The sequence below is a fragment of the Chelonoidis abingdonii genome, chromosome 2 (genome assembly GCF_003597395.2).
Source record: "Chelonoidis abingdonii isolate Lonesome George chromosome 2, CheloAbing_2.0, whole genome shotgun sequence".
Lineage (NCBI taxonomy): Eukaryota > Metazoa > Chordata > Testudines > Testudinidae > Chelonoidis > Chelonoidis abingdonii.
In genome coordinates this window covers 37,651,311-37,678,815 of record NC_133770.1, presented here as the reverse complement: position 1 = coordinate 37,678,815, position 27,505 = coordinate 37,651,311, and the positions used below count along the sequence as shown (strand labels likewise).

General features: G+C 40.8%; 1 protein-coding gene across 5 annotated transcripts in view; it reads right to left on the bottom strand.

Moving 5' to 3' along the window:
• ARHGAP21 (Rho GTPase activating protein 21) overlaps window positions 1-27,505 on the bottom strand; it is a 208,467-nt gene that overhangs the window by 98,978 nt on the left and 81,984 nt on the right. For all 5 annotated transcript variants that reach the window (XM_032775680.2, XM_075062282.1, XM_032775676.2 and 2 more), the window contains 2 exons: window positions 24,087-24,269; window positions 13,854-13,878 (listed from right to left, as the gene is read on the bottom strand). In XM_032775680.2, coding sequence (XP_032631571.2) covers window positions 13,854-13,878; window positions 24,087-24,269 — 208 coding nt within the window. The remainder of the gene's footprint in view (window positions 1-13,853; window positions 13,879-24,086; window positions 24,270-27,505) is intronic.

Sequence of the window (27,505 nt, the reverse complement as noted above, 5' to 3'; positions counted from 1 at the left end):
CTTTAGTGAAATACATCAAATGAAATATCCTAAGTATCCATGCATTAACATTTCACACTGTTCACTAGTCAAGTAGTCAACAGCTTATTAGTATTAGCGCAAGACAACACATCTGACCTTTTTTCCAAAATTAAGGTGAGAAAATCAAGATGCTCATTCTGTCCTCTTGATAGAGATATCAGAACATGATCTGTTTTTTCCCCAAACTTTATACATCCAGCAACTGCAACATAATGGGTATAGCTGACATGCATCATGTATGTGTGTGTGTGTGTGTGTGTGTAATATATAAAATAATTATATATATAAAAAATAATTCAAAAAAGTGTTATAATCTTGTTTTAGAAACATTTGTGGATTAATGCAACCCAGGAGAGCAAATTTTTCAGTGCAAATCAGACAATGAGTATGTTGTAAACTGTCCAAGGAATTCGTATGTGAATTAAATGTGAAATTTCTGCTCACACACTTCTATTGCGAATGAACAAGGATAATATAAACATTTGCTAGTCATTCCTGTACATACAGCAGTTACTGCACTAAATTATTTCAGTCTCAGTGTGAACTCAGGATAGAATCATTTTCATCATTTTCTAATGAACAGCATATGATAAAAGGTAATAAGAAACACTGAACATATGACTCCCAGACATTAGCAGAGCTGCCACTAAGAATATTAAATTGTATTTCTGCTTCATACATACACACCCACACACCCCTACCATCACAAAGTTGTGACTATTTGTAGACAGAAAATTAAATATTAAAACAAGTTTCTGAAAAATACCCACCCCACAGTGTAGACATACTCCAGCACTCCAGGGATATCAACAGACGAGTGTTCCACTTGCTGAACTCCTTGTTTTACTGATTTTAACTATATCCATGGTAAACACACAATTAAATTACTTAAGAGTGCATGGAACCATGGCTAATCAACATGGGATGGCAAACGCCAAATAATCAGCAACTCTCTCAAAAGATATAAAAATATGACAATGCTTATCTGAGGTTCTTATATTATGGATTAGCATTGTGATTTCCAAACTTTTGAAAGGTGACTCCGTCCCACACTATTCAGGAAAATGAAAACTAATGCCTATTACCATCCAATCCCATGGCATGTTGTTAAAGTCTTACACTGTGAATCAAGATGTGTATTTTCCACTTTTTTCCTGCCCCATGCAAAAGCAAACTCTTTTAAAGGGGTGCAGTCTACAATGTGATACTAACAGGCCAGATGACAGAACATGGCAGAGTTTCAGGACAATTCACTTGTATGTGAGTATCAAAAAAAAATGTTAGTATACATTCAAACTAATTCACTCATATGCGGATAAAGATCAAAGAAGATGCTGATTGCATTGTTTTCATCTGTAGTTCGCTATTACAGTACTTCTACATTATGTGTACTCTGTAATTAAATTAACCCTAGATCAAAAGTGTGTGTTAGTACTAAAACGAGAATGTACTTGATGTGTAAACTTCATGAAGACTAATGAAAGATTGTTGTGTGCAATTACATTAAAATTTGTATTGTGTATATCTCTGTAATTACATTTACCCATCAAATGTGATTGGAGCCTTGGAAATCATAGAAACATAGAATATGGGTGGTGGATAACCTCAAAGCAAGGTTCAACAATATGGAAATACAGACTGAGTCTGATTTCTGTTTATCAAAACCCATGTTGGAAAAGACACTATTCAGATTATTTTCTGGAGCAGCACAAAATGGATTTCAAGGAATGATCCTGTACCTATGAACTATTTGGACACACAGACAGACCCACAAAGTTATTTTGCTTAATCTTGAGAGATTTATGGAGTATATTACTACATCTCTGCTATCATTTTGGACTTACACACTGAGATTCACCTATTAATGTATTTTACATGCTTTAACCTCATAATAACTCTCCCTTATTCTTAGCCAATAGATCTTTAGTTAGTTTACTAGAGAAACTGGCTGCCAGCACTGTCTTTAAATCATAAAATATCAGGGTTGGAAGGGACCTCAGGAAGTCATCTAGTCCAGTGGTCCCCAACATGGCGCCCACGGGCGCCATGGTGCCCACCAAGACATTTGTGTGTGCCCACCTAGCGCCCAGCAGGGGAGAGAAGCCACGGCCCCGTGCCTGCCCGCGACAGAGAACTCCGGGGCTGCAGGCGCCGGCATTCTCTGTCCTTGTGGCTTCTCTCCGGCTTCATATATTATGTTATATTAAATATGATGTTTTTTGTATTATTTAAATGTACAAATACAAAATAAGCCTTGAAATACTGTTGGCGCCTGCCACACACTTCTGAAAACATGAATGTGCTACTGGCCACAAAAAGGTTGGGAACCACTGATCTAGTCCAACCCCCTGCTCAAAGCATGACCAATCCCCAGACAGATTTTTGCCCCAGATCCCTAAATGGCTCCCTCAAGAACTGAACTCATAACCCTGGGTTCAGCAGCCCAATGCTCAAACCACTGAGCTATCCCTCCTTTCCCCCCGCCCAACTTTTATTTATTTATTTATTTTTTTAATTTAAACCAACCCACCTGGGGCAGCGCCCCCCATCATCTCATTTGATAAATAATATATATGGAGATATACCGATCTCCTAGAACTTGAAGGGATCCTGAAAGGTCATTGAGTCCAGCCCCCTGCCTTCACTAGCAGGACTAAGTACTGACCTTACAACCCTGGGTTTGGCAGGCCAATGCTCAGACCATTGAGCTCTCTCTCCCCCTCCCCTTGGTGTGTGATTGAGGGCATCCATTGACCTAGGGTAAGTGACTGACCCTTTGGGGTTAGGAGGAACCCAAGTGTTCTCAAAACTTCATTGCATTGTGACCCCGACAACAAAATTACTACATGACCCCAGCAGAATTTTCCTAGAATAATTCCTAGAGCATATCCTTTATACAAACATCCAATCTTCATTTAAAATTTGTTAGTGATGGAGCATCCACCTAATCCCTGACAAGTTATTACAACAGTTAATTACTCTCACTGTTAAAAACGTACACCTTATTTCCACTCTGAATTTCCCAGCCATTTGATTGTGTTGTACCTTCCTCTGCTATTAGAGTCCATTATCAAATATTTGTTCCCCACGTGGGTGCTTACAGATTGGTGCTTAAGTCACCCCTTAACCTTCTCTATTTATTAAACAGATTGAGCTCCCTGAGACGGTCACTATAAGGCATGTTTTCAAATCCTTTATTTATGCCCATGACTTCTCTGAACCCTCTCCAGTTTATCAACATCCTTCTTGAACTATAGACACCAGAACTGGACACAATTTTCCAGCAGCAGTCACCCTGGTGCCAAATATAGGAGGTAAAATAGTCTTTCTACGCCTACTTGAGGTTCCCCTGTTTATGCATTCAAGGATTGCACTAGCCCTTCTAACCACAGCATCACACTGGGAGCTCATGTTTAACTGATTATCCACCACGACCCCCAGATCTTTTTCAGCCACTACTTCCCAAGATAGATTTCTGTGACCTTCTCGTGCCAAATGGCAGAGGGCACAGAGTGATTATTGAGTTTTACAAGAAACCTCTGGGTCAGACATATGCATAATAGCTCACCAAAGGGTGGCATGTGAGGTCTCTCCAAGAGTCAATAGTCAACTGGTTGTCAAAAATCACTGAAATATACGTATGGCTAATATTTATGGAATTATACATCGATACTAAAAGTTATGTTCTTAACCAAGAACATTTCTGGAGCAAGGCTGGTCACCAGATGGTGACACATCCCCCTCTCTGAAAGGAACATTTCCGAGGTGACAGACACCAATGTCCCTGTCTGGCCATTTATTTATTGTATGCTTCATAATGTAGGCCTGTTTGCACATAGAGCCACAGACAAAAGAAGAGTGTGCAAAATTTACAAGAGTGGTGAAACACAGCAGGGGCTGTCCTGTTTGTGACCAAAGAAAGGATTGTTAGGCTATATCTGAAGGATACAAGGAAACAAAAGGATCCTTCACCTAGGAGGCAAGCGGACAGCATACTTATCTCATGAAAAAAAAAGGACACTACAGCCAAACCTGAGTGAAAATCGCTGCAAGCTTGCAGAGGAGCTTGTTGGACCATTAATGTTGATTTTCAAAAAGTCTTGGAATTCTGGGGAAGAAAGCAAGCTAATGTTGTGCCAGTATTTTAAAAGATCAAATCGAGTGACCCACGTAATTGCAGGCCTGTTAGTCTGATATCGATCCCGGGTAAGAAAATGGAACGTCTAATAAGGGACTTGAATCAGGTGTCAACCGCTACATTTTGTTTAAAAAAATAAAACCCAAAACACACACAGATTGTATCTGCCCCAAATTTTCAGCATGATCTCTGAGCAAAGTTTGAATTTTCTGAGGATTTTCAAGGAAATCAGTTATTTCTGTTCTATATTTGGAAAGAAGCAGGATGATGTATATAACGAAGATGATGAACCACTGTGCACTCTATTATTGACTAAAGAGGACATTAAAACTACATTAATTATGGATAAGTATTTTTATGTCAGCAGCCCTGCATAGCCTGCACTCAAGACTCCTTAGAGTTGGCTCAGGAGATCTCTGATCCAGTGATAACTTTTTTTAAAAAAAGTTGGAATACCAGAATATTGGAAAAGTGTTACTGTTTGGCCAATATTCAAAGAGAAAGAGAGATGACCTAAGTAATTATAAACTCATTAGCCTGACATCAATATGGTTTTATTGAAAGTCAGCCTTGTCCAACACACTTTATTTCACTTTTTGATGTGATTAGAGGTTTGGTTGATTAAAGGAACTACATAAATGTAATATACTTAATTTTGTAAGGTGCTACAGAATATCACAGAAAACACATTAAATGGATTAAGAATGAATGTGGAATGAATAATTTTAAAAGAATAAAAGCTACTGCAAAACAAATCTGTTGTCCTCCAGACAGCTCTACTAAGAAATAGATACTAGATAGAATTGAAAAACCAGTTGTCAATGGGGAATCATCATAGAACGAGGCTTTTCTAGTGGGTTCCACAGGGATCAGTGGTAGCCTCAGTATTATTCAATGTTTTCATCAATGATCAAGAAGTAAATATAAAATCACTGCTGACAAAATTTGCAGATGACACCAAATGAAGGGGACAGGTCACTGATACAGCAATCTGGATCATTTGGTAAGCTGGGCCCAGTCAAACAAAATGAATTTTAATACACCCAAATGCAAAGTTATAATCTAGAAACAAAGTAACAAAGTATGCAGGTCACACCTAGAGAGTATGTGGGGAGGGACGGAGGGAGGGGGGATAGGATCCTGGAAAGCAGTGATCCTGAAAAGCATTAAGAGGTATACTGGACAAGCAACTAAGCATGAGGTCCCAGTGCAAAACTGTGGCAAAAATGGCTAATGCAATCCTTGGATATATAAATAACAGAGAGGGCTGTAAACAAATGCCTTGCACGCAGATTTAAAGAGCTCCATCTGTTTAATTTATCAACAAGAAGACTGAGAGGTGGATTTTATTACACTGTATAAGTACCTTTACAGGAAGAAATACCAGGTACTTAAAAGGCTTTGCTCTAGTTGAGAAAGGTGGAACAACTTTGATGCCATGGTTGGAAATTAAAGTCCGACAAATTCATATTAAATAAGGCACGCATTTTTAGTAGTGAAGGTGATTAATGATTGGAACAAACTTTGAAAGAAAATGACAGTCTCCATCTCTTGATATCTTCAAATCAAGACTAGTTGCCTTTCTAGAAAACATGCTTTAGCCAAACATAACTTACTGGGCACTTTGGAGGGGGGAAATTGTATGTTCTGTGTTATACAGGTTCATTAGATAATCTAATGGCCCTTTCTGTCTTTAAACATTCTTATGCACAATCATTAGCCAACAGACAGTATGGTTTATGTCGACTACTTCTGTTCTCTAGTATGGTACACGGAAGGCTTTTTGAGAGGAATACATTCATAGTAATGTTCCTTCCATTTGAAATAGAGGACTAACACAGGGAATGGATTTGGCATGTCAGGGACATTTGTGTTGTAATGGGTGACATCTTTAAGACTGGAATGGTAATTTTGTGAAAGACCAAAGTTATCTGGAACCAAACAAAGAATTTCTTGAAGACCAGGGCCTGATCTCTGACACAGTAGCTGCCACTGTCTCATATCCTCTCTCTAGCCTCAACAAAACATTTTGCTAACTAAACAACGGCAATCAACAGATATGTATTAGATCCCTAACCAAATTCTTTGACAAAATTACTGGCCTAATGGATGGGGGGAAAGCAGAAGATGTGATGTGCCTTGATTTTAGTAAGGCTTTTGAGACAGTCCCATATGACCTTCTCACAAGAAAATTAGGGAAATGTGGTCTAGTCTAGTTTAACTTGTTAAAAGGTGGGTGCACAACTGGTTGAAGGATGGTACTCAAAGTCAAACTGAGAGGGCATATCTAGTGGGCAGTCCTAGGTCTGGTACAATTCAGTATTTTCATAAATTATTTTGATTTTGGAGAGAATATGCTTATAATCTGCAAATGACACTAAAATGGGAGGGACTGCTAGCACATTAGAGGACAGGATTAGAACTCAAAATTACCCTGACAAATTGGAGAATTGGTCTGAAATCAACAAGATGAAATTCAATAAAAAATAAGCACAAAATATCCCCAAATCCTTTTCAGTGAAGTAATAGTGGATCACAAATTGAATATGAGTAAACAATGTAAGTGTTTTTTGCAATTGCCTAATATTCTTGTGTGTATTAACAGAAGTGTTGTATGTAAGACATGGGAAATAATTGTCCTGATCTATTAAGCACTGGTGAGGCCTCAGCTCTAGTATTATGTTCAATTCTGAGTGCCACACTTTAGGAAAGATGTGAACAAACTGGAGAATGTCCAAAGGAGAGCAACAAAAATGACAAACATCTTAGAAAACCTGACCTATGAGGAAAGATTTAAAAAATTGGACACATTTTGTGTTGAGAAAAGATGACGGGGAGGGCGCACGATAAGTCTTCAAATATGTTAAGGGGTGTTATAAAGAGGGCAGTTGTCCACTCAAGATAGGACTAGAAGGAATGAGTTTAATCTGCAGCCAGGGAGATTAGGCACATATTAGGAAAAGCTATAGCAGTAGTTAAGAACAGCAAGAGGCTTCCAAAGGAGGCTGTGGAAGCCCCATCATTGGAGATTTTTAAGAATAAGTTGGACAAACACCTCTCAGGGATGGTCAAGGTTTACTTGGTCCTGCCACAAAGCAGGGGGCTGGAGCTGACTTCCCAAAGTCCCTTCCAGCCCTACATTTCTATTATTCTGAAGTTCACAATACTTCATCTGTGTCAGGAAGGTGCTGTACACCCACAACTCCTAGTAAAGTCAGTGGGAACTGAGAGTATTCACCTCCTCACTGAAGGTAGTCAGCAACTCCTAGTCTTGCATGGTTAAATCCTTAAGTGCAAAACACCACCAAGACAAAATCTGAAGTTATTTTATTTACTTATAAAAAAGGTGATGGGACCTGACAACGGAGGAAAACTGAGTAACTGCAGCACCTCCATTCAAAAAAATATTCCAACAATCAATGTGGCAGTTTTTCACAGGCACCCATCCACTTCACATAAGTGAAACAAAAGCTACTACAAAGGGTCCCTAGTATACATCTCTTATCCATTGTTTCGCAAATCCATTGCTCATCAATAGAGGAACGTGTTCCGATTTATGTTGGTCCTGATTCGCATATCCATTACCTCACCTTTTGCCTGACTTTTCTGTGGATACTTAGCACCCACCAGCAGCCAGCACCTCTTCTCCCCACCACAGAGCCTGTAGGCCCCAATCAACTCCTCCCACACCCCTCACAGCCCTTGCTGAACACCGGGGAACAGCTGTCTCGCGACATGCAGGCGGCGCTGGGAGGGAGGGAGAGGAGTTGATAGGTGGTCCACAGGGTCGTTGGCAGACAGGAGGTGCTGGGAGTGTGCCGGCTGCCGGTGGGTGCTAAGCATCCACAGAAAAGCCATGCAAAGGGTGAAGCCATGGATATGTGGATAGGGACCGACGTGACTCGGAACACGTTCCTCTACTGATGAGTGATGGATAGGCAAAACGATGGATAAGGGGGAGATGTATACCAGGGACCCTGTGTATCCATTGCCCTTTTCAAGAACACAACCCCAACATATACTGGGGACCCCCATACAGGATTAGGTGAATCTTTGATCAAGTTAAGCTTCAAGTGAAAATGCTACCTGAATGCTTCAAAAAAGTTCATGTTTATAATTAACCCTTTAAATTAAGAAAACTAAGACTAAGTCAAATCTTCACGCAGAACATTTAACTCTAATCAATTTCATTTTTTAAAAAGATCTCTCCAAATCAGTGCCAGAGTACAGTATCAACATAACCTCAGCTCTAAGCTTTTGTACTAATTTTTCCTATTCTCACCTCTCCTCTACCCCTCTCACACACACCAAAAAAAGTGTTCATTATGCTGCTCCCCTAATCTCTTTCAAGTCTTTGATGATATTCATGAAACCTAAAAACATCAATTCTGGAAAAAACATTTCATTTTATAAATTACTCTGCTAACTTATCTTGCCAAACAATATAAACGTGCTAAAGGAAAAATAAGCAAGCATGTTACTGCAGTCTCATAAGTGATACTGCCTTAATATATACACAAAAAAACCTTCCTTAAGCTTAAACCTATTTAATGAAGTTGCCACTAGATGGCTCCTTTGGATTACGTATTTCCCAATAACTCTGTCCCATAAAACAACAACAAATTTGAGAGATCCCCAGATGAGATACCCTACCATCACTCAAACATACATCAATTTGCATGTACAAATGCAACTTCTGGTAATTTTCCATGTTCAATTACCTGCTCTCTTAGGTAGGCCATTTATTAACTATTCTTTGTAAAGGACTATGTAAGCACACCTTAATTTTGGCACACCATAATTTTACTAAACTAACTGATTTCTACTTTAAGACATTACATGAAACTAATTCATTCATTCAATTACAAACAGCATATGGGTATAGGCTTCCCGATTTGATCCCCTGCATGCTAGCTATTCCCCTATTTTGGGAACAGGTAATGTAAAATTGAAACAGCTTCAGCACCACTGCAGAAGCCTTTTTCACTCTGGCAACTGCACCCACTTGCTTGTCTACACCCAGACTACCTTGAGCTTTCCTGCAGCAAGACTTCAGAGTACCCTGGATGAAAGCAAGACTTCAGAGCAGTGAGTGAAAGCAGGTCCAAAATCTTAACCTCCTAGGACTATCCCATCCAAAAAAACAAACACAATCGAGGATGATCTCTACAATGTGCTGTTCCTTTTGCTTTTCTTGAAGTCTAATATCATACACATATCAGTGTAGAACATGCTGAAATAGTAATAACCTTTCTGCTGTTTGGACCAAGTGTCCTGCCTTATACTATTTAGGGTACTACAGGATGTTCTAGCAACACTGTATGAACATGAACACTTGATCACATATTAAGATAAAAACAAGCAAGCCTGGCTATTTACCTTACCTATCTTCAGCTAATACTGCCCCTCCTCTAATCTTTCCACATCTGCATTCTCTCCCCCTGACCACTACTTATATTCAGGGATATGATTTCATCATAGGTCATGGATTCCACGACTTTAATGTACCTCTAACTTCCTTGCCTTTAGCTGTCAGACCACCCTTCAGTGGCGGGGATCCAGGTTGTCAGCGTCCCTCCACCCTCACCTCACACAGCAAAGCTCTGCGCTATCAGCACATACACGCACATCCCTACAAGCAATGGGACTCAGGCTTCAGCCTCCCACCACAGACAGGTCGTGGGCCTCCATGAATTTTTGTTTATTCCCTACAATCTGACTTTTGCCAAAAAATAACTGTGATCTCAAACAATCATATTTAATGCCACTCACTCGGCCCCTACTGCTTGTGTGATCATCAAATCACCATTCGTGACCTGCTATTATCACTTCCCTTCCTCACTTCTACTGACTAGTCAAACCCCTCCCCTTCAGTTTTGATTCCTTTGCCGCTCTATCCCAAATGCCATGCCAACATCTTAAACCTTTGTTTTGGTGCACCCTGAGTACTTGATTCCTCCTTTTCTGCACTGTTGAATGCTTCCTGAGAAAAATCCGTGAGTAAACAGTTTTCTTCCACTACATATCTTCTCTCAAAAGCACGTTTTTTCCCCCACTCTTAATAAAAGCCATGCACACAATTTATGGATCTTCATCAACTCCTCCCTTTTGCCCCATACACCTAGACAGCCCAAATCTGGTCATTGCTTCCTCCACTAATTCTTTATACCAACCTTTTCTTTCAGTTCAAACAAACCTCTTGTCCATGCTTTCATTGTTCTTCATTACTGTATCCACCCACTCTGATTCCCACATCACTAACCTATAATCCATGCAAAGTGGATAACTAAGAACATACATTTTTGCCAATTGATCTGATCATGTATTCAATGCCCTATAGTCCTTTGAATCTTGTCTCTCTTATTTCACTATTCTGCCCCCAACTACAATTCCAGCTCCAATATCCAATTCGTCCAGTTGCCACACAAAACCACTTCCCTACTTTCTTCCACATTGTTCCTGGCTACATAGAACCTTACTGAGCATCTCTATAATGCCACTCCCCTATCCTGATTCAAGTCCCTTCTTAGGGGCCATTTCATTCATGAAGTTGACAAGAAATTAGCCAATGAGACTTGTTGGTGTTTTTATTCCTCTCTCTCTCTCTCTCTCTCTCTCACACACACACACACACACACACCCCTTCACTATGCAGAACACTGGTTCTTGTGAGCAGCCAGGTTATGTTACTGATGCTACCCCTTTTCTTCTCCACCAACTCCATCTTACTACGCCCTTTGCTATACTATCTTCCCAGGGCAGGGTTCATGTGTGAGGTGTATTGCAAGGCACCTAGTACATTTTAAGTTGCTGTAATAAATAATCTTGTGACTTTGGTGTAAACTGTTAACCAATTTATTATTTCAGAAAAGGAAACTTGTCCCCATCTTGTACTCAGCCCATTGTATAATGTGGTACATTTTGGGACTGTTGCTTTCCCTCTGAACCATTAGGTATGGGCCATTGAGAAATACAGCTCAGGGAGGCTATTCAAATGAACAAAATTTGAGGTAAATAAATATTGATCTATGCCTCTCGTTGATCAGGTTATCCCTATGACCAAATGGGGGAGTGCTGCAACACCTTGTCAATAACAAATGCATTTAGTTTTAGGGTGGTGGTTCATTGGTTATTGTATGTTCTGTATTTGTTCCATGCACAAGACTGACTCCTTTCAGCACCAAAGGCAAGGATGTTCCTTGCTGTGTGTGCCTGTGCCAAGGGAGTAATGGGGTGGTACTCTCCTCTGAAGGCTGCATGTCCAGTGTATCCTAGCACAGATGAGAACACAGTCTCCATATGGCTATTACTTCCTTTCTGGCACTGACTGGCAGGAAATAGGTGGTCAGAGACTGAGCACAGGTATGGCTCTACCCCAGAACATGCTAGCCAATGCAGCTGAGCTGGGGGAGGAGAGGTGTTGAAGGATGAAGGAATTATCTGCTCCACCAGTAGAGGAAAAGGAGAGCCAAGGAGATTCACAGTTCCTTCCCTAGTCTGCTCCTGAGGCACCACAGCCACACACCAAAACATACAATATACCAATTTGAGATAGTGTCCTTTTAACTTTCTTTAAACAAACCGTGCTGCTCTCCAGAGAGATCTGTGTTGGAATGTGCCAGTCTTCAGAGAGCTGCACTTGTATATTAAACTCAATGCTGATCCAAATACTTGATGTTTGGTTCAGTCACTTGCTTTGGGCCCAATCAAATCTTTTGCATTCCCAGAAATCCCTCTGTAATCAATGGGAGTTACAGGTGCGCAAGGAAAGCCTTAATTTGCAAGCCGAATTCTTCTCACAGACCAAACCACTTATTGTAAGGAAGGAAGGAAAGAAAATACGAGGAAGAAGGGGGCAGGGAAGAGACAACAGTAAGTGCCAAAGGAAAAATTAAATTAAGCAGGAATGAGATGTTGCTCTGGTTTCTAAAATGTTAATATTTGCAATTAAATAAAGGGAGAGCAAAAAAATTGCACACAGAAGGCTGGAAAAAATGGAAACCGGCAGAAAAAGAAAACAGGAAAAAGGTTTTTTCCTCTAACTTAAGTGCAGTGTAAAATCTTTTACATATATATTTATTTTCTTGAATCTCTCTAAACTATGTTCAATAGGTCTTATTTCAGAGGGAATGAAAAATGAGAATGGCAGAATACTGGAGTGATGAGAAGACAAATTAATGCTGTTAAAATTCTGAGGGGCATGTAGTTAAGTTCATAGACAGCTATTTTTCTAAAAAAGTTACATGCCACATTTGTGGGTAAGTTTTTGCTTATTTCAGTCCCAGGCAATGTTATGCACTAGATTTATATCTTGACCTCTCCATGTGCTGGCTTGCTTTCACCAGAACAAACTGATCAGAAGCCATAAAGTTATTATTACTTGTACACATTATATAGAGAAAATGGTTTGTATACAGAATCAGGCTCCAGTCCTGCATTGTGATTTGTGCAGGTGGACCACTGTACCTCTGTGGAGTGGTACTGAAGTCAACAGGACTGCACTTGTGTGGATCATAATGAAGGATCATGGCCCTAGCATTAAAAAAACTAAGCCAGTTGGTTTCTCACAAAGTACTCATATAAGAGCTACAGTATTACAATTATTCCATGAAGTTTATACAGTACACTTCATAGCACAGCCACTATTACTTACATCAGGGGTTCTCAAACCGGGGGTCGTGACCCTTGAGGGGGTCGTAAGGTTATTATGTGAGAGGGTCATGAGGTCAGCCTCAAACCACAAACTCCACTTTTCCTCCAACATTTATAATAGAGTTAAATATAAAAATGTGTTTTTAATGTATAAGGACGATCACACTCAGAGGCTTGCTGTATGAAAGGGGTCACCAATGCAAAAGTTTGAGAACCACTGACCAGGGGTGAAAGTAACTGACAGGACTTACTGGTACTGCTGGAGTCCTGAGGGGGCGTGGCTTCATCTGGAAGAGGCGGGGCCTCTCAAGATTTAAAGGCCCTGGGGCACCAGCTGTGGCTGGGAGCCCCAGGGCCTTTAAATCAACCCAGGGCTCCCAGTTGCAGAAGTGTCTGGGAGCCCGCAGGGCAAATTAAAGGGCTTGGGGCTCTGGCCACCGCAGAGTTCTGGGTCCTTTAAATCCCGGCCCTAGCCTGGCTGCGAGAGCTGTAGGAGGGATTGAAAGGTCTCAGATCTCCCCGCCACTGGAGGAGCTCTGAGCCCTTTAAATCGCAGCTGCCGAGCAGGATTGAAAGGACTCTGGGCTCCCCACAGCAGCAGGGAGCTCTGAGCCCTTTAAATCCCAGCCCCAGCCCGGGCACCGGAGCTGCGGGAGGAATTTAAAGGGCTCGGAGCTCACGGTGCGGAGCCCAGAGCCCTTTAAATCCCTGCTGCGGAAGCCGGTGCGGTCCAGCATGGCGTACTGGCTCTTGCTGGTATGCGGTACTGGACCGTACCAGCTTACTTTCACCTCTGCCACTGACTTACATAATACACAGCTTTTCAAGTTAAAAAAAGTTAGGGGTGATAGAATACATCGCCTCTTGTGCTTAATGGACTTCTATCCTAATGCCATGTGAAGACCAAAGAAACCACTCGCACTGTCACATAATTAATTTTTAACTCAGATTTTAAATAGCCGGTACAGTGCATACCCATTACTTTATTGATGAATGATAAATAAGGAATACTGCAAAAGAAAAAAAAAACAACACACCATACCTCCTCTATTTCCATTTTCTTCATCCTGTCAAACAAAAACAACACACAATTAAAATGTAAAATTTACCAAATGGAAGAAAACACATACCAACAAGGTTTTCAAAAATGGGTGCCTCGTTAGGCTTGTAAACCCATACTTAGGCACCTAAATAAGTGGTCTGATGTTCATGGGAGAGGCTGGATGTTTAGTAATTTTTAAAATTAGACATTAATTACTGAAAATCTTGGCAAAGTGTATACACCTCTACCCCGATATAACGCTGTCCTTAGGAGCCAAAAAATCTTACCGCATTATAGGTGAAACTGCATTATATCGAACTTGCTTTGATCCACTGGAGTGCACAGCCTCCCCGCACCCTAGAGCGTGTTTTACCACGTTATATCTGAATTCGTGTTATATCGGGGTAAAAGTGTATTTAAAACAAATAAATCTCATCTTACTTTCTTGATATGTCACACAGCAGCAGTCACATGGCATTATTTGAGTCAAGAAAATATAAATTGCAAAGTTGTACAGCATACGTGCAATTAATCTAAAATTGAAGGGAGAGGTTCCACATTTTTTGTCTATCAATGACTCATAAAATTGGTTCACTTTATAAGTCTGAAGTATTTTCTAACTGCAAATCCTGCAAACTCCTCCTGAAATCTAAACATCAAGCTTTGTCTGTCTGTAATATAAGTTTCTACACTTAGAATAGCTTAGGTGACAAATTTGTTGATGATGCTCCTTCTCTGATAGTTGCACTGACTTTTCAACATTAACAACTAAAAACTGAGTTGTGTCAGTGCAGTATGCAGCTATAACTTGAAAACACTCAGGAAGGAGAAGCTGAATAAGCAGTTGCCTTTTTTAGATAGCCAATTTTCTGTCCAGAACTCATTATAACGTCAATATGGAGATTCAGTAGGAACTCCACAGTTAAGGTCAACCTCCTATTCCATATTAAGGCTGATTTTATCTGCTCCCTGACTTCAAAATTCTACCAACTTGGAAACTGACATGGCCTTACAAAGTAGAACCTTTCTGGAAAATTTACAGCAAAAAGATATTAAGAAATATGAGGGGTCTCTTCCCAGCCGCCCAAAAACAACAACAAAAAAAAAAAAATAAAAAAAATCCAACCTCTTCAATTTTATTTTATTTTTTTGAAAAAAAGCAGCTTGGTCTACGAATTTACTTGGCTTGGCTGACATGGCCTCATTCAGAATGAGGTGAACTAGTGAAGGCAAAGCTAAGGCAAAGCTAGAAGTTATTTGGTAATCTTACCTGTGTAATCTGTTTAAGTGAAGCCCTAGTTCCAGATTTCCAGGCTGCTTCCATTACAACCACAAAAAAACTACATCTTTCTCCTATTAATTTTGGTTTTCCTGTAATGACAGCTTTTCATCCCAACCTTTACTCCAGGTTAATGATTTTTTTTTTTTTGCTGAAAAGTTTATAATATGTGGTACAATATAGACCAGGGAAAGGTCCCTCCAGCTATAACACATCTCATTGTGATACAGCAATTCAGTATAATCTGCATCACAATACATTGTCATTACAGGACAGAAGTTACCAATGAGTTTGCTGAAGCTTTAAAAACCTCAACACAAAAAATTAACTTTAAAAAGGATTGAGCTAGTAAGGATCACGTCTCTTTATAAAAAGCAGATATACTGTACTATAACAATTGTATCAATCAGGTGAATTTTGAGAATAGCCAGTTGTATACCTTTGCATTTTTGTACAATACTGACTGTTCAGTACTGCAGTAAAAACCCTGTCCCAGAGAACAACTAGTGTTAAGAGTCATTATTACCGCACTTGCTTCCTGTAACAGTTCAACATGTTTTGAACTATGGTCACCCAACAGGACTGCAGCATACAATTACAGAAATGGCAAATATCTGTATTTATCTAGTTTCTACCCAATTCATTGAACAACAACAAAATGTTTTAGACTTTAAATATTTGGATTCTCATTTTCCAAGGACATAAAAAGATATAAAACTATAAAACCATGAGAGGGACCAGTTTAATATATATGATATAGTAAACAGTACTGGTAGATTTCCAGTTCTTCACAAATTGATACCAATTTTACAATTGGTAATCTGTCATCTGGCATGCACAGCTCAGTCATAAAACAGAGGCAAAAGAGTAATATTAAATGGATTTTGTATGATATCAAGGCAAAGATCTCAATCCTTAAAAAAATGTTTTTACATGGAGCGCTTGATAATGCAAATGCTTCTGAATTTTAAAAGCATTTTTACAGTCACCTCACATACGTGCTGCAAAATTTTAGCATGTACTGTTTCAGTTGTATTACATCACTCATAATAATACAAACATGCAGAAAGTACACCACTTGTAAAAGTTTCTGTTGCTACTTAGCACTAGTAACAATGACAGATGTTCATTATACCCTCCTCTGCTTCATCACACTGCCCTTGACAATGATGCCAGCCTTGCCTGCCCATTTGTCAGCTTCTTACATCTTTTCACACTGCCCCTTAGCACATGGAAAGCCCTTGATGAACTGATCCATAAGGCTATCATACCCGTCAACATCCTTCCTCAAGACCAGCCATTGTCATGAGGCAAATAAGAAATCAGCCAATAAATAAAGGCTAGTTGGACAGTTGATGCCCAATCTCTCCAACAATATATTATGGAGAGAGAAGTAAATAAAATTCTGTGTGGGATTGATCCCTCTCCCACTTGTTTTACAGGTCACCTGCCTTCTCAGATAAAAAGCTCTTTTGGAAAAGGACCATGACTTTGTGTGTATTTGTACAGCACTAATAAAATAGGACCCTGATGCTGACTGGGGCCTCTAGTATAAAATGACAATACTACTTTATAAATACTACTGATCCATTACTGTTCACATTCAAATATTGCAACATTATATTTCAATAAAATGAAATGAAAATAGAGACAGTGTAGTGAACTGTAGTTAATAAATGTGGCTCCTTATGACTGTCCTGGTAACAGTAGCCAAGATTGCTTAGCCACCACCACCACCACCACATTTTCAGCTGATTAGAAAGCTGTAACAGATCTTCGTGGGTGCAGACCTTTGCCAAAGTGACCCATGCATTCATCACTTTCACTAAATTATCACTCTGGGTTCTCCTTGGAGCTACACTTCTCATTTATTGAAATTCAAACTAATTTAATTGCCAGCTTATTTCATGTGTTCCGCAGTCTGCAAGGGTTCACATTTGGTTTGCATATTTTTTGCCATTTATTGGCTATGTGTTAGGACAAAAAAGACTTTGTCACAGTTATTACTAAGCAGTGCTAGTTTTTTTATACTGTAACTAAAAGACACTACTTGGTTGGCATTGACTATCCACTTAATGCAGTGTTTCTCAACCTTGGGGCCATGATGCCCAGGGGGTGCCTTGGTCAGCTTATGCCCCTACCTTTTCAAGCCTTGGGGGAGGGGTCACGATTTTTTCTTCTTAAATCCAGAGTTTGAGACTCAAAGTTTGAGAAACACTACCTTAATCTAACCACAGCCCTCTGTTCTCTGGCAAGCCCAACCCATATCCTCTGCCTAGTTTCCCCAATTCTGTTAAGACTTCACTTCAGTTTCTTCAGCAGTCAGATGTTTGAATTTGGTGCCCTGCAACTGCTGGGTCGCAACAGAGTGGGTCTAAACAAAATGAGCTTATCTGACTTGATGATAAACACGCAGCACACATTAGTAGCTTCACTACTGAGGAAGTGCCTAACTCCTCAGATCTATTACCAATAGAAAATGTCACACTATCACCCTGCCTTTCAGTTCTCCTTAATGCACAACTTGGTTTTCCCCAACAGTTTATGTAAGCAGCTACTACAGAGTTGGCCAATTGTATCAGGACCTGCTGACTTGTTGGAAGGTTCGGAGATATCAGAACATGTCTAACTGCTTTGAGTTCTAGCGAGTCAATGTGAAACCCCTCCTCTCCCAGGAAACAGCAACTCCTAGAAGGGAAGTGGGTGCTCACCAGTTCAGGCTGCCACTGGTGATAATGGAAAGTTTGAGGAGCATCTACAGAAGGGAATAATTTAGGGAACTGGATCAGTGTAGGTACCAGGTCAGTGAAGTCTTTATTGCCAACAGAACCCTAGTTTGCTTTCAGCACTCCCCCAAGGGTCTGAAGAAGAAATAAGGAACTGACAGGATTTAACAGAAACACAGCAGGGAAACGGATCGTGACAAGACATGCAGCCCCTAGTACCTCTCTATTTGCAGGTCAAGTAGGATCAAAATTTCCACTTCCACTTTTCAGTCTTTTCTGTGGATATTCATGTTTCTGCCTCCTTCCTGTCTATGACTTCACTTAAAAGTATCAGTCTCTGGGACTGGGATTGTGAGCTCCTATGCAGGCTTAACACAAGTCCCAGGGTTTTGAACATGACCTGAGGCGATCTGGATACTGCTTGTTATTCCTATTTATTTGTATTACAATGGCATCTAAGAGCTGCACTCATGGACCAGAACCCCATTGTGACAGACATAGTACAAACAGAACAAAGAAATGGGGCCTGAATGGTCTTTTGGAGGGACTGGGCTTGAATGATGCAGTTACCCAGGTATGGGATCATAAAGAAGCCTGCCAGCGGGGGATACAGCCGAAATTACTACCTTGATCTCAGTGAAGATTTAGGCAGGGGATGTTGATAAGCTGGACTGCCAGAGGGATATTTTGGAAGTGAAAGTGACCCTTAAGAACCTTATAACTCTCTAGTGGGGTAGGGAGACACAGATGTCTATGAGAAGTTTTGGGTCTCCAGAAAAGACAAGATGTATGTGATTTTAAAAACTTATTCCTCTTCCTTCTGCCATTTCAACAAAACCAGAATGGAAGAGGAAACCATGTCATTTAGGCTGTTGACTGCCAAAAGCCAGCACAAGAGATTTTTTTCCAGACCAATTTGTGGAGTTTGTATGACTGAACTTCAGTCAACAACTGAATGGCCACCATGAATGAAGAGGATGAGCAGGCAGCCATAAGTACGTAAGTACCCCCTAATCCCATAATTTCCTATTTAAAGCAAGAGTCATAATGGAATGGAGAAGCCATTTCCATCATTTCAGAGACAGAAAGGGATTAAGGAAGATGGGTGCCTAACAGCCCCTTTGCAGAAACATAGGGATCCAAGCATCTCAACTCAGGCCTCAAACTCCACTGAAATAATATTTAGAGTCTGAGATGTGAGGTGCCAGAATGGCTATTCCACTGGGAACACTCTCCTTTGACTCTCCGAAAGGCTGTCAGAAGTGAAGGCAGAAGATGAAGACATACAACTAGAGTGGGACAGATCTATTTTATCCACTTCCCCTTCCTCTGGATGTCCCTAGAAGCATATGCTTAAGAACCCATAGAGAACCCAAAGAGCCTCTGGAGAAGACTTGGGGGGTGGGGGAGCTGGATAAGTAAAGAGAAGTGACTGGCTGAGGTTTCTTGTTGAAGCCTACAAGAAATGGTCTCTGTCAGGAGGAAGCAACAAGGCTGCATAAACGTTGTTCAGCACAGCCAAAAACTTCCTCACTCGCTTCTACCTATGCTTCAAACTGGAATCCATCCAGAGAAATCTCTTGGCTGACCCCCTGCTGATCACTCTGTGCTGCAGAACAGGGAAACATGTTATCACCTGATTCCTGCTAGCTAGCCATTTCTGCTGCTGGCTGGCTTCAACAAGTCTGTCAGTGGAACGGCTCAGGCACACAACACAGACTGCTAAAGTGAGTTGGAGCCTGCCCAGTTTCTTCTACTCCATAAGGAGTCTGGTAGCCACCCAAGGGCTATGTTTACACTATGGGATTCTTCCGATTTTACATAAACCGCTTTTGTAAAACAGATTGTAAAAAGTTGAGTGCATGCGGCCACACTAAGCACATTAATTCAGCGGTGTGCATCCATGGTCCGAGGCTAGAGTCGATTTCTGGAGCATTGCACTGTGGGTAGCTATTCCGTAGCTATCCCACAGTCTCCCCCTGCCTTGGAATTCTGGGTTGAGATCCCAGTGCCTGATGGGGCAAAAATCATTGTCGCGGGTGGTTCTGGGTAAATGTCGTCACTCATTCCTTCCTCCAGGAAAGCAATGGCAGAATCATTTCGCGTCCTTTTTCCCTAGATTGCCCTGGCAGACGCCATAGCATGGCAACTATGGAGCCCGTTCAGCCTTTTTTTTTTTACTGTCACCGTATATGTACTGGATGCCGCTGACAGAGGCGATACTGCAGTGCTACACAGCAGCAATCATTTGCCTTTGCATGACGGCAGAGTGGTTATCAGTCGTTCTGTACCATCTGCTGCGCCATTTGAGATGACAGTTATCTGTCGTTCTGTACCGTCTGCTGCTTCATGGGTGCCCCTGGCTGAGTCGGCCGGGCGCAAAGACAAAAATGGAATGACTCCTGAGTCAATCCATCCTTTATGGTATCTAAAATAGAGTCAGTCCTGCCTAGATATGGGAAAGTGTACTAGAAACTAGTGTATCAGAGAACCAGAGAGCACAGCTGCTCCGTGTCAGATCCGCAGAAATGATGAGCTGCATGCCATTCATGCAACAACCCTGCAACAACCCCACCCATTGCTTCCCTCCCCAACCTTCCTGGCTACCGTAGCAGCGTCCCCCCATTTGTGTGATGAAGTAATAAAAGAATGCAAGATAAGAACAGTGACTTGTTATTGAGAATAAAATGAGGGGAAAGCCTCCAACTGCTATAGTCCAGGCAGGACATTAAGCAGTGTGAGGTAGAGAGCCCGCATCCCGCTGCTATGATAGTCCAGGAAAACGAATCTTCTTTACACAGGAAGGAGGGCTGATGAGCTCAGCCCCCAGTTGCTATGATGAGAGTTACCAGGCATTCTGTACATCTACTGGGAGACCGGGAGTCATTCCTATTTTTACCCAGGCGTCCCGGCCAGGCTCACCTGAGGCAGCCAGAGCACTCAGCAGATAGCAAGCATATTGTACCATCTGCCACGGGAGGAGAGGAGCGGATACTGCTCTTTACTGCCGCAGCATCGCGTCTACCAGCAGCATTCAGTAGACATAGGGTGACATTGAAAAAAAAGTCAAACTTTTTTCCCCTTTTCTTTCACGGGGGGGGGGGTAAATTGACGAGCTATACCCTGAAACCACCCCGGACAATGTGTTGAACCTACAGGCATTGGGAGCTCAGCCAAGAATGCAATGCTTTCGGAGACTGCTGGGACTGTGGGATAGCTGGAGTTCTCAGTACCCCTCCCTCCCTCCATGAGTGTCCATTTGATTCTTTGCTTTCTGTTACGCTTGTCACACAGCACTGTGCTGTGGACTCTGATCATAGCCTGGAGATTTTTTCAAATGCTTTGGCATTTCGTCTTCTGGAATGGAGCTCTGATAGAACAGATTTGTTCCCCTACAGCGATCAGATCAGTATCCCCGTACGGTCCTGCTGAGCTCTTTTTGGATTTGGGACTGCATCGCCACCCGTGCTGATCAGAGCGCCCACACTGGGCAAACGAAATGAATTCAAAAGTTCGCAGGACTTTTCCTGTATACCTGGCCAGTACATCCGAGTTCAGATTGCTGTCCAGAGCGGTCACAGTGGTGCACTGTGGGATACGCCCGAAGGCCATACCATCGATTTGCGGCCACACTAACCCTAATCTGACATGGCAATACCGATTTTAGCGCTACTCCTCTCGTTGGGGACGAGTACAGAAACCAATTTAAAGAGCCCTTTACATCGATATAAAGGGCCTCATTGTGTGGACAGGTAGCGTTAAATTGGTTTAACGCTGCTAAATCGGTTTAAACTCGTAATGTAGACCAGGGCACGCTGATACAAAAGAAGCTTCAGCTACCTTTGTGAGGGGGGCAGGAAACAACTGGAGAACAGAGCCAAACAGAGAACTGGGAGCCAAAACTCTTTTTTGTTCTTGACTGGCTCCTTGCCTGAAGACAGAACCAAGAGGAACACCCAACAGTTGCATTCACTATGTGAACCATATCCTTGAAGATTATCATAAAATAATATTTGGCAAAGTAATGCTAACTAGATTCACCAAAATTGTCTCACTGTTTTCTTATTACATAAACCATGCCTCTTTACCCATTGAATACAATGAACACTTAAATATAGACAGTAATTCAGACTCAGACTTCAAGGTCAGAAGGATAATTATGATCATCTAGTCTGATCTCCTGCATAACACAGGCCACAGAATCTCACCCACCTACTCCTGTATCAAACCCCACCCTACGTCTTAGTACTGAAGTCCTCAAACCGTGGTTTGAAGACATCAAGGTGCAGAGAATCCTTCAGCAAGTGGAGCCATGCCCCACGCTGCAGAGAAAGGTGAAAACCTTCAAGCCTCTTCCAATCTTCCCTGGAGGAAAATGTTTCCCGAGCCCAAATATGGGTATCAGTTAAACCCTAAGTATGTGGGCAAAAATCACCAGCCAGTATCCAGGAAAGAGTTCTCTGTGGTAACTCAGATTCCACCCCATCTAACATCCCATCACAGACTATTGGCATATTTACCCGTTAATCAAGATCAATTAATTGCCAAAATTAGGCTATCCCATTGTACCATCCCCTCCATAAACTTATCAAGCTTAGTCTTGAAGCCAGATATGTCTTTTGCCCCCACTATTTCCCTTGGAAGGCTGTTCCAGAACTTCACTCCTCTGATGGTTAGAAACCTTCGTCTAATTTCAAGTCTAAACTTCCTAATAGCCAGTTTATATCCATTTGTTCTTGTGTCCACATTGGTACTAAGCTTAAATAATCTCTCCCTCCCTGATATTGATCCCTCTGATATATTTATAAAGAGCAATCATATCTCCCTTCAGCCTTCTTTTGGTTAGGCTAAACAAGCCAAGCTCTTTCAGACTCCTTTCATAAGAGAGGTTTTCCATTCCTCAGACCATCCTAGTAGCCCTTCTCTGTACCTGTTCCAGTTTGAATTCATCCTTCTTAAACACGGGAGACCAGCACTGCACACAATATTCCAGATGAGGTCTCACCAGTGCCTTGTATAATGGTACTAACACCTCCTTATCTTTACTGAAAATACCTCGCCTGATGCATCCGAAGACCGCATTAGCTTTTTTAATGGCCATATCACATTGGCGGCTCAGTCATCCTGTGATTAACTAATACTCCAAGGTCCTTCTCCTCGTCTGTTACTTCCAACTGATGTGTCCTCAATTTATAACCAAAATTCTTATTAATCCCTAAATGCATGACCTTGCACTTTTCACTATTAAAATTTCATCCTATTACTATTACTCCAGTTTACAAGGTCATTTGAGAGAGACCAACCTCATAGTTCTTTTAAAGAAAGGAGGAAACTTATGAGCTTTGGTTTCTGTATACTGTAAAATTGACAGACTTCTTCCAGAATATGCAAATACGTATCTTTTGTCTCTCCTGGCTAATTGGGAACTGAAAGCTCTAGCCCTTTTCAGTAGATAACAAATATAAGAATCATGAAAACTGTCTTTGCAGCACACTAACTTCAGATGTTAGTTGAGCAGATTTCCTATCTTGTATTGTTTTCTTCTTTTTCCAGGTTGTTCTCTAAATGTGACACTGTGATACAGATACTTGAGTAAACTGTATTTTTTTTTTTTTTCCTATTCTAAATCTGGACAGATGTGTCAATAGTTTTAGGTCAAAAATTTGCCAAGCTTAGCAGCAATACATTCAAGTTTAACAGTAACAAAGTATTATTGCACTTATTCCTAGTTACCAAATAAAATGTTATTAAAACAGAAGGTTTTTTAAAATAAAAGTTATCCTTTTCATATAATTATTTTCAGTTTCTTTCAAGTCAATTCAAAAATAAAGTCTCAGGCCCACACTGATGGGTCGTAGTATTTTGCAGGGGAAAGAATTAAAAACAGGAGGAAGACTGGTCTGTGATCTAAGCGAGAAGAGTAGTGCAACAATTTATTTAAGGAGTATACACTGAGAATAAAAGCAGATCAAGAAGTTTGTACTGAAGACAGCAAATAAGCCTGTCATTTATTAGTATGCATGAAGCTATTTCACCTCAGTGTAAGATTTACACTCATGGAAACAGGAAAGATTTCATTATCTTAAAAGGAGATAATTATTTTGACATGGATCATTTTTTCTAATTACTACACACTCCTAAGGAGTAAAAAAACCCATAAGCATGATAATGCTGTTTCCGAAACATGGAGTGTTTTGAAAAATATCCCCCATCATTCATTTCACTTACTTTAAAAGAAAAGTGAACAGCAGACTCAGGAGGGTAAACAATGAAGTGTCTTAAGGTAAAACCAAAGCCCTGAGACGTCCTCCTTAACACAACTGTTTTTGGACCAGGCCAAGAGAATGTTTCTTCTTCCTCCGATAGCGATACAACTTCACTCTGCTCATTTCCATCTTTATGTTTTGACACCTAAAATAAGATTAGAAAAAAGTACTATATTAAAAAATATAGAATTTGCAATTTTGTTTTTTCTCTTAAGAGAATCCTTCATCTTCAAGAAATAAAATGTACAAGACAAAATACACACACAGGATCATTATATCATCAAGCTGTAAGTTTGCCTAATACACTAAGACTTGTTCCACCAAAGATTAAATCTCAGGTTATATTCAGAATATAGTTATTTTTAAATTGTAAGTGAAGCTGTATGTATCTCAGAAAGTCAACGTACAAAACAAAAACAAAAAATACACCAAGCACTAGAGTTTAATACTGTGTACTGCACTAATCTAGTGAGAGCCATACAGATTGCAAATCTTGTCTGACTCAATTTACTCATGTACAAACACTAAGCTTCTTCCTGGGTGTCTGCTAGGATTCCATTTCAGATATTTACACAGCACAAATACATACGTACTGTACATAGTCTATTCTGTCCTGGCCTGTAATTCACATAAGAATGGCCTAACTGGGTCAGACCAATGGTATCCTATCATCTGAGAGTGGTCAGTGCCAGATGCTTCAGAGGCAATGAACTGAATAGGGCAATTTATTGAGTGATCCATTCCATCATCCAGCCCAAGCTTCTAGCAATCATAGGTTTAGGGAAACCCAAAGCATGCAGTTGTCCCCCTGACCATCTTGGCTAATAGTCACTGAGGGACCTAACCTCCATGAACTTATCTAATTCTTTTTTTTAAACCAACCCATATTTTCGACCTTCACAATGTCCCATGGCAATGAGTTCCACGGGTTGGCTGTGCATTGTGTGAAGTATTTCTTTTTATTTGTTTTAAAACTACTGCCTATTAATTTCATTGGGTGACCCCTGGTTATTTGGTTATGTAAAGGAGTAAATAATACTTCCCTATTCACTCTCTCCACATCATTTGTGATTTTATAGATCCCTAATACCTAAGTTGACTAGTCCAAGTCTTTTTAAATCTCTCATTGTATGTAAGTTGTTCCATACCCCAAATCATTTTTGGAGCCCTTCTCTGTACCTTTCCCAATTCTAATGTATCTTTTTTGAGATGGAGTGACTAGAACTGCATGCCGTATTCAAGGTGTGATGTACCAAGGATTTATATAGCAGCAGCATATTTTCGGTCTTATTAACTATCCCTTTCCTAATAGTTCCTAACACTGTTAGCTTTGTGCACTTCCACTACACATTGGGCATATGTTTTCTGAGAACCATCTGCAATGACTCCAAGATCTCTTCTTTGAGTGGTAACAGCTAATTTAGATCCCACTATTCAGGGCCGGCGCTTCCATTTAGGACCAAGATGGTCGCCTAGGGCGCTAGGATTTGGGGGAGGGCAGCATTTTGCCACCTGTGGTGGCAATTCAGCGGCAAGGGGTCCTTCCATGCTCTGGGTCATCGTCAGCAATTCTGCGGCGGGTCCTTCACTCGCTCCGGGACCTGCCACCAAAGTGCCCCGAAGACCGGGAGCGCGGAAGGACACCCCCCCCCGCCGCAAATTGCCGCCAACGACCGGGAAGGACCCCTGCCTAGGGCACCAAAAACCCTGGCGCTGCTCCTGCCACTACTTTATATGCATATTTGGGATTCCAACATGCATTACTGTGCATTTATCAATAATGAATTTCAATTGCCATTTTGTTCCTCAGTCACCCAATTTTGTGAGATCTCTTTGTCACTTTTCACAGTCAGCTTTGGGCTTAACTCTGCAATTGTATATCGTCTGCAAACTTTGCCACCTCACTGATGCCTTTTTTCCAGATCAATTATGAATATGTTGAACAGCTGTGGCTCCAGTACAGATCCTTGGGGAACCCTGCTATTAAATCCTCTACACTGTGAAAGCTAACCATTTATTCCTACCTTTTCTCTCCCATCTTTTAATCAGTTACTGATTCACGAGAGGACCTACCCTCTTATCCCATGACTACTTGCTTTGCTTAAAAACCTTTGATGAGGGACCGTGTCAAAGGCTTTCTGAAAGTCCAAGTGCAATATATCCACTGGATCACCCTTGCCCACATGCTTGTTGATCCCCTCAAAGATTTCTAATAGATTGAGACAGCATTATTTCCATTTACAAAAGCCATGTTGACTCTTCCCCAACATATTGTGTGCATCTTTCTATCTGATAATTCTGTTCTTTACTATACAGTGTGCTCAGAACTGGTATTCTGAGAGCAGAAGCTGTTGAACCAGATCAAATTTTTTTTTAACCTCTTTAATTCCCTCCAACAATCACCTTCCATCTAACAAAACTGACAAATGTAGTAAAGGTCCATCCATAACTGGTTCATGAGTTAAGTGTTCTGTCCTTGAAAAGGAACTATACAAGGTTAGACAAAAAACAAATCCAACTTCTACTTTACACAACATTTAGGGAATTGTGACAATGGAAATGAGAAAGGCATTTTATTTGTTAGGCTTCTTGATATAGAGGTTTAATCCTTTGCTATTCGAGAAAATACTGACTCAACTTCTTTGTTTTTGAGTTCATTCCTAGAGTGACTCACCCCCCAGATGTTTCAGTATGCCAATGTCACCCAAAATTATACAAGCAGCAAAGTCAAAATTCCATCTTGTTACACCCTATTCCTCCAAGCATAAACAAAAGCACGTATTCAAAAATAACCCAAATATTTATGTAGATTTCATAAAACTAGCACAAATTATAAAGTTTAAATAAATTATCTCTTATCCCTTCATCCAGCTGCATATTCAGGCATTGTGATTTTCCAAGCCAATGCCATTCCATGCTTATTCACCTCAAAGCTAAAGTCAAAATAGGTTTTTTTTTTAAAAAAAAAATAGTGTGTGAGAAAACCTATGAGGGCCTCCAAATTAGATCCAGTCTTCTGTATCTGCTTTGGGTATTTGACTGGTAATCAATCAGATGTTTTTTTCAATTAGCATGAACAGCCCCACAGCTTTAGTTGAAAAAGAAAGGTTACCTATCTTTTGTAACTATTGTTCTTCAAGATCTGTTGCTCATGTCCATTCCATTCTAGCTATCTGCATGCGCACATGTGCAGTAGGAGATTTTTGCCTTAGGGGTATCCGTAGAATTAGCAGTGGTGCCCCCTCTAGGGCCGCACTCATGCGCTGGTATATCAGGCACTGCCAACCCTATGCCCTCTCAGTTCTTTCTTGCCTGCAACAGTGACAGAGGGGCAGGAGGGCAAGTAATGGAATGAACATGAGCAACACATCTCAAAGAACA